The sequence below is a fragment of the Nicotiana tabacum genome, chromosome 18, assembly GCF_000715075.1.
Source record: "Nicotiana tabacum cultivar K326 chromosome 18, ASM71507v2, whole genome shotgun sequence".
NCBI classification, from domain to species: Eukaryota; Viridiplantae; Streptophyta; class Magnoliopsida; order Solanales; family Solanaceae; genus Nicotiana; species Nicotiana tabacum.
The window spans coordinates 131,271,131-131,278,855 of record NC_134097.1 but is presented as its reverse complement, the minus strand read 5'-3'; the positions used below and the strand labels follow the sequence as shown (position 1 = coordinate 131,278,855).

Below are 7,725 nucleotides of genomic sequence, written 5' to 3'. Positions count from 1 at the left end.
GGTAGGATACATATGGGTATATTAACTACACATCCCTAAGCAATTCAATATATTTTTCTCTTTTAAGCCCATACCTTTGTAAAACCTTCATTTCACCTTTACATCATTGAGTTAAACCCCTTACTTATTTAAGCACACTTTCTCTTTTAAGAGCCACCACCATTTTGAGACTTATTCTTTTAAAAATTGTTCACTCACTCTCTTTTTTTAAATTTTTTATTTTTTTATATCACTCTCTTCTTAGTTCCACTTAAAAGCCCAACCAACCACCCACACTTTAACTTTTCCATATTCATTACTATTCAAGTGCTTCTAAGAGGTGATAGGGTTAAAAAATAGACAATTCAAAACTTGGGTAAGGCTTGTAACGTAGTTGCCAAAGAAACAGGATTACAGGCTCAAAGGGGTTAACTAGGATATATACAATCAGGTGGTTGAAAACATATATAGATAGGTTCAACAAGGAAACGCCTATATCACTTTCCAGACCAATTAAGACTACCATTTCGCTTCGTACACACACAAGGCAAGTTCTAGGCATTGAGTGTTAGCATAGAATACACAAAGCCTCACTCACACATGGCACATGACTCAATTCAGTTAGGACCATCAGACACTCTGCTCAAGGTGCTTAAGCCAACACAAGAACACACAATTTAAGGCTTTATTGTTAGAGTCAACTAATGAGCCTAAGTGTCATACTAAAACAATCTCTACTCAAGGTACCATGGAGTTAAGGGATCCTATTTCTATTCTTTCCTCGCCCAAAAATTCCTAAACTAAAAAAAAGTAAAACAAACTAACTCCACCCGGTTCAAATGGAAACACTTGGAAAAGAACTGTGGTTTAAAGAAAAACCAAGGGGGAGTTGATACACTACCTAACAAAAGAACTTTTTTTTTCCGACATAAGTTCTTCAAGAGACCTGTCGAGAGGTGTCCGTCTTCGGGCCAAGTCGAAGTTAATTAACCGCAACCGAAATACCAAATAAATTTATACAATTGTACAACAACAACAACCTTCCCGCACCCCACACTTAAAGATTTGGCATGTCCCCATGTCAAGGAAATTAAAGCAGAGTAAGGTAAGGGGACTTCACTAGTGCTCAGTCCTAATCGGAGACGGTGCCAGGATCGAGGCGAGACGCTTATCCTAGCGCCCGAAGCCAGCCCATGATCTTTTGCTCTAACCTAGCATTTTGAGTAGCCAAAGTGTCAACTCTAGCACTCAGGTCATTGGCCGAAGTGCGTAGGCCAGCCATATCCTGTTTCAAGGCAGTCATCCGGGTACTTCGTCAAGCTTGTGGTGGGCCCGCCTCATCAGCAGTCTGCCCTGATGGGGCGGCAACATGCATAGCTCCCTCATCATCATCATCGACATCATCATCATCCGCCACAGCCTGCTCTTTCCCAACTATGATTTTTCTAGCCTTGAATGGGGCTTTTAATGGAAACTTCCCATCTACTATGAGATTTTCAGGAACACGTGAAGCAGGACACATCTTGGTGACTAGGGAAGGAAAGTAAAAGCCTTTGAGTATTTTTGGGGAGCGAATGAACATTTCATCCTGAATGAGCCGGGCCACATCAAAATTGTGGTGGGTTACAAAACAATAAATCGCCGCTGCTCTTGGCCCATTAACATCTGCAGTGTTGCTGGATGGCAACAAACAACTATTGATGATTATTAGCCAACACTTAGCTTCCTAAGTGAGAGATTGAGAGTTCAGGGTCATTCTCGGCTATATCCATATTGGATCCCGGCAAGCTACACATATTGTTTCAACAATTGGTTGCCACCAGACAGGTGAGCATTGATAATCTTGGTAATAATCCATCTCTCCAGTGAAGACCGACAACCTGTGCACTCGGTGGATGGCCTCAAGAGACGTATCCACCAGGGTATTTCGTACCGTGAAAACCCTATCAATATGGTCCAGGCAATTCACATAAAATTCCCTTACCATCAGTACATTGCCCTCTTCTAGTTTATTAAAGAATATGTCCAGCTGACGCCTCCTCAATTCTTTATAGATACTTGGGCATTCAACTCGCAAGGCATGCCTGTCAATGTGTACTTCAGGCACCAGCTTCTTGGATGTCTTTGCATTAAACCTATCTTGAGCCGCTTTGGAGACAAATCGAGTGCGGTCAAACTGGCTCGAACTAGCCTGAGCTCGAGCTCTGGATGAACCTCCTGGCCCACTAACGGAGGAACCTGTGGCACGTCTTTTACTTGATTTATGCATTCTACCTAAAAAAAATAGAGGCTACTATTAGTGAGGGTTTGAGTTGTGTGAACCCTTGGTGGTTACCCAAACTTCACCACCACCATGGTCACATTAGCCATTACAGCTCCCTTAGGGCAATTTTATAAGCACCTTGGTGTGCATGGAACTATGATTTAACACACTTATCCCATGGAACTACAAACTCTCCCCCTAAATCAACCACAATCACTTCACAACTCCACCCCACCACAATTAACTTCACACAACAACACCATGCCCTTCTCTACTATATTCTACACATTACCCACTAAAAAGAAGAAAAGAAAACCAAAAATTTAACTATAGATACTATAACAACTCAAACATTAAAATTGTAAAAGAGAAGGAGAGAAGAAGAGAAGGAAATCATGACATACCTGGTTCCCGTAGAGTTGGAGTGTAATGAAGGTTGGGGAGGAGGAAGTCGGAAGTGTGTGTGTGTGCATGTATGTGTGGGAGAGAAATGGGTTTGTGAGATATGGGAAGAAGACGAAGAATGGGCATGGGGTTAGGGATTTAGAGTAAGAATGAGAAGTGGGGGAAGTTGGGTGGGGAGTGGGGGGTTAGGTTTAGAAGAGAAAAAGAAGAAAGAGAAAAAATAAAATAAAATAACAAAATTAATTAGAACTTACCTGGGCGGGCAGAATAGTCACCATTCACCGTGCCCTGCCTGCATCCCGATCGCGGTCGCAGTGAAAAAAGAAAAACAAAATAGAATAGTCGTGATTCACCGCGCCCAGGCCGCGGTCCCACCGCGGTCACAGTGGCCCAGAAATAGAATATGTCTAAAATGCAGTGCCCTCGGAATCACGGGTTTCCAAATTTTTTTACCTTTCCGGAGTTGGTTCTTGACCCCGACTTCTCCCAATATGCACCAATCTTGCCATGTACACTAATAAAAGGGTTAGTATCATACACATCAAGTACAACATCAAAACAAAAAGAGAAACAAAAGAAAATATGGGTTGCCTCCCACGAAGTGCCTGATTTAATGTCGCGGCATGACAAATACAGCAAGTCAATAGGTTGCCTCCCATGAAGCGCCTGATTTGACGTCGCGGCACGATGTAGATAAGCGCAATTAAGGTACGCTCAACTTTGGAGGCTCGATTAAATAGGTCACTGACACTTTCTTTGCTTCCTCCATGCCCACACAATGTTTCAGTCTATGCCCATTGACTCTAAATTTGCGAGAGGCATTACTCGCAGCAATCTCTACTTTTCCCATGGGGTGAACTTCAACCACACGAAAAGGGCCTGACCATCGTGATTTCAATTTGCCTGGAAACAACCTCAGACGCAAATTGTATAGCAATACCATATCTCCATGTTTAAAAATCTGCTCAATAATATTCCTGTCATGTATCATCTTCATTCTCTCCTTGTATAATCTTGTGCTCTCAAAAGCGTGATATCTGAACTCATCCAGCTCATGCAATTCTGTTACTTTGCTTGTTCCAGCTGCTTCACTATCGAGATTCAACTGTCTCAACGCCTACCAAAATTTATGTTCTAACTCTACAGGAAAATGACATGCCTTCCCAAACACTAATTTGTATGACAACATGCCAATTGGAGTTTTGAAAGCGGTTCGATATGCCCACAGTGCATCGCCTAACTTCCTTGCCAAATCTATTCTAGTTGCATTCACAGTGTTTGTTAGCACACTCTTTATTTCTCTATTTGAGACTTCTACTTGACCACTTGTTTGTGGATTATATGGGGTGGCCACCTTGTAGCGTACATCATACTTCTCCAACAACTTAGTAAAGGCTCGATTGCAAAAGTGAGTGCCTCCATTACTGATTATTGCCCTTGGGGTGGCAAATCGGGTGAAAATGTTCTTCCTCAGAAAACCAATTATCCCCTTTGCATCATTTGTAGGGAGTGCTGCAGATTCCACCCATTTGGATACATAATCCAAATCGACTAGTATGTACTTGTTTCCATATGAGCTGACGAATGGTCCCATGAATTCGATCACCCTTACATCATACACTTCTACTTCCTGAATTGGGTTCATGTGTATCTCATGTCCCCGTTCGTTGGCATTCATCACAACCCTTTATCCATAGATGCGCATCTTTGAACAGTGTTGGCCAATAGAATCTTGACTCCAAGACTTTCGGAGCTGTCCTCACTCCCTCGAAGTGCCCACCATATGGTGACGGATGACAAGCCTACAAAATAGAAGACTGGTCTATCTCGGGGATACATCTCCGATATCAATACAAATCTTGAATAGATAAGGCTCATCCCAATAATACATACAACAATCACGAAAGAAGTTTTTCTTTTGAACAGAAGAAAGGTCATAAGGAACAATACCACTTGCCAGGTAGTTTGCAATATTTGCATACCATAGCACTTCCTCAAGACTCATTGTTAGTAGTTATTCATCTGGAAAAGTTTCCAGAATCTCTTCTAGCTCAACCTTTTTTAAGCTCCTTCCAGTCTGGATAAATGGTCAGCTACTTGGTTCTCCATTCCCTTTCGGTCATGGATCTCCAAATCAAATTTTGCAGCAATAGCACCCATCGAATCAGGCGCGGTTTTGACTCCTTTTTTTCAATTAAGTACTTGAGAGCAGCATGGTCAGTATAAACAATTACCTTTGAGCATATCATGTAAGACCTGAATTTGTCAAATGCGAACACCACTGCCATCATCTTCTTTTCGGTCACAGTGTAATTTAGCTGGGCTCTACTCAACGTCCTACTTGCGTAGTATATTGGATGCATGATTTTATCTTTTCGTTACCCAAGCACTGCCCCCACAGCGTAGTCACTAGCATCACACATCAACTCAAACGGTTGCTCCCAGTTGGGGAAACTATGATAGGTGTTGACACTAGTCTCTTCTTTAATTCCTCAAAAGCTACCCTGCAGTCGTCAGCAAACACAAAAGGGTGATCTTTTTCAAGAAATTTAAACAAGGGGTTAGCAATTTTGGAAAAGTCTTTTATAAATGTCCTATAGAAACCGGCATGCCCAAGAAAACTTCTGATTGCTTTGACTGAGGTGAGTGGTGGAAGCTTTTGTATCACATAAACTTTTGCACGATCCACCTCAATACCTTTACTTGACACTAGGTTCCCCAAGACTATACCTTCCTATACTATGAAATGGCACTTTTCCCAATTTAGTATCAGATTAGTCTCTATGACATCAACTTTTGTACGATCCACCTCAATACCTTTACTTGACACTAGGTTCCCCAAGACTATACCTTCCTGTACCATGAAATGACACTTTTCCCAATTTAGTACCAGATTAGTCTCTATACACCTTTTCAAAACTCGCCTCAAGTTCACAAGGCAATCATCGAATGTAATTCCCCACCTCTGAGAAGATTATCTCCTCTACCATATATGTGAAGATGGACATCATGCACCTCTAGAATATGGCGGGTGCATTGCATAGGCCAAACGACATTCTCCGAAAAGCATAGATTCCATAAGGGCAAGTGAACGATGTTTTCTCTCTATCCTCCGGGGCAATGGAAATCTGATTAATACCATGAGTACCCATCCAGGAAGCAAAAGTGAGATCTCCTTGCCAATCTATCTAGCATCTGATCAATGAATGGCAGTAGGAAGTGCTCTTTCCTGGTGGCCAAGTTCAACTTCCTGTAGTCCATACAGTTTCGCCATCCTGTGACTGTTTGTGTAGAGATCAACTCATTCTTCTCATTTTTCAGTACCGTCATCTCTCCCTTTTTCGGTACACACTGCACTGGGCTAACACAGTTGCTGTAAGAGATGGGGAATATGATTCCCGCATCTATCCATTTAATCACTTCGTTTTCACCACTTCTTTTATGTTGGCGTTTAGCCTTCATTGATGTTCTCTAGAAGGTTTATGCCTATTTTCTAGCAGAATCTTATGCATACAGAAGGCCGGGCTGATCCCCTTAATGTCTGCAATGGTCCACCCAATTGCAGTCTTGCACTTGGTTAGTACCTGCAAAAGCTGTTCTGCTTGCACATCTAACAAACTGGATGAGATAATAACAGGTAGAGTTGAGTCAGGTCCTAAGAATGCATACCTAAGATGGGATGGCAATGGCTTCAGTTCCAGCTTTGGTGGCTCTTCTATTGATGGCTTAGGTGGAGGAGTTTTTCTTTCCTCCAAGAGCAAAGGCTCATATTCCAACTCCCTTTTCCAAAAATCTTGGCCTTCAAGAGCAAGTACCCACTCTGCCAAGTCTTCACAATTAGCTTCGTCTAAGTTCAGAGTCAAGTTGCTAGAGGGTCTTTAAGGTTCAATACTGCATCGTCCTCTTCTAACACTACATCCACCACATCTATTAGAGAGAAATTGGAAAATTCACTGGGTCTGCACATAGATTTCTACACGTTGAATGTTATCTCTTCATCATTCAATATCATTTTGAGCTCTCTAGTTTCATAATCAATTAGAGCTCTCCCAGTGTCCAAGAATGGTCTTCCCAAAATTATGGGAATTTCCTCATCAATCCGACAGTCATGGATGACAAAATTTGCTGGAAACACAAACTTCCCAACCTGCACCAATACATCATCTTGAATCCCGAAGGACCTTTTCACAGTTCGGTCAACCAGCTGTAGTAGCATAGACGTGGGTCTAGCTCTTCTAATGCCTAGCCTTTTGTAGATAGCTAGGGGCATAAGGTTTATGCTTGCACCCAGATCACACAGTGCCTTAGCAAATGCAAAGTTGCCCATTGTGCAAGGGATTGTGAAACTCCCTGGCTCAGGCAACTTCTCAGCTATGGGTCTCGTCACAAAAGCACTGCAGGTATGTGTCAGTGTAATCGTGGCCAAGTCTTGGAAGTCAAACTTACGGGAAATCAAGTCCTTCATCATCTTTGCATACCCAGGCATTTCCTTTAAAGCATCAATCAATGGAATGTTTACCTGAATCTGCTTCAACATCTCCAAGAATTTCTTGTACTGTTCATCTTTTTGATACTTAGCCAATCTCTATGGGAATGGTGCTGGAGGTCACTTCTTCCCTATAATTTGGCTTTTCTCTAGTTTAGGCACTGCTTTTATTGTTGGTTCCGATGCAGCTTCAGTCTCGTTTTCAACCACCTCTTCCTTGTTGGTGTTTTCTTGCGCATTCTGTACCGTCACCTCAGTTAAACCTGCTGAATCTTCTATCTCAATGGGTACTGGCACCCGTGTCTCAATCGGCCTATTTTCATGAGAAATTTCTTGCTCCTGATCTAAGTCCCTACCATTTCGGAGACTCACTTCCATCAGCTGCTTCAGGCCCTGCTCTTTTGGATTGATTTGGGTGGTAGCATGTAACATCCCATGATGATGATTATTTAGGGCCATGGAAATATGTCCTAACTAGATCTCAATATTTTTGATTGCTGACTCATGTGAGTCTACTCTATCAGCTAGCTTTCCAGTGGACCCAATCACTTGTTGCATCATACCTTTAAGTTAGCAAACCCATCTTCATGTC

The 7,725-nt window shown here is 42.2% G+C and overlaps 2 protein-coding genes across 2 annotated transcripts; both read right to left on the bottom strand.

Moving 5' to 3' along the window:
* Positions 1 to 3,350: 3,350 nt before the first annotated feature.
* On the bottom strand, positions 3,351 to 4,292 carry LOC142172703 (uncharacterized). The gene is made up of 2 exons (XM_075236374.1): positions 3,807 to 4,292; positions 3,351 to 3,764 (listed from the first exon to the last, which is right to left on the bottom strand). Exons 1-2 carry the CDS (start codon positions 4,290 to 4,292, stop codon positions 3,351 to 3,353), a joined length of 900 nt encoding a protein of 299 aa, XP_075092475.1.
* Positions 4,293 to 5,779: 1,487 nt separating this feature from the next.
* LOC142172702 (uncharacterized) lies at positions 5,780 to 7,133 on the bottom strand. Its single transcript, XM_075236373.1, has 3 exons — positions 6,625 to 7,133; positions 6,232 to 6,523; positions 5,780 to 6,118 (listed from the first exon to the last, which is right to left on the bottom strand). Exons 1-3 carry the CDS (start codon positions 7,131 to 7,133, stop codon positions 5,780 to 5,782), a joined length of 1,140 nt encoding a protein of 379 aa, XP_075092474.1.
* Positions 7,134 to 7,725: the final 592 nt, after the last annotated feature.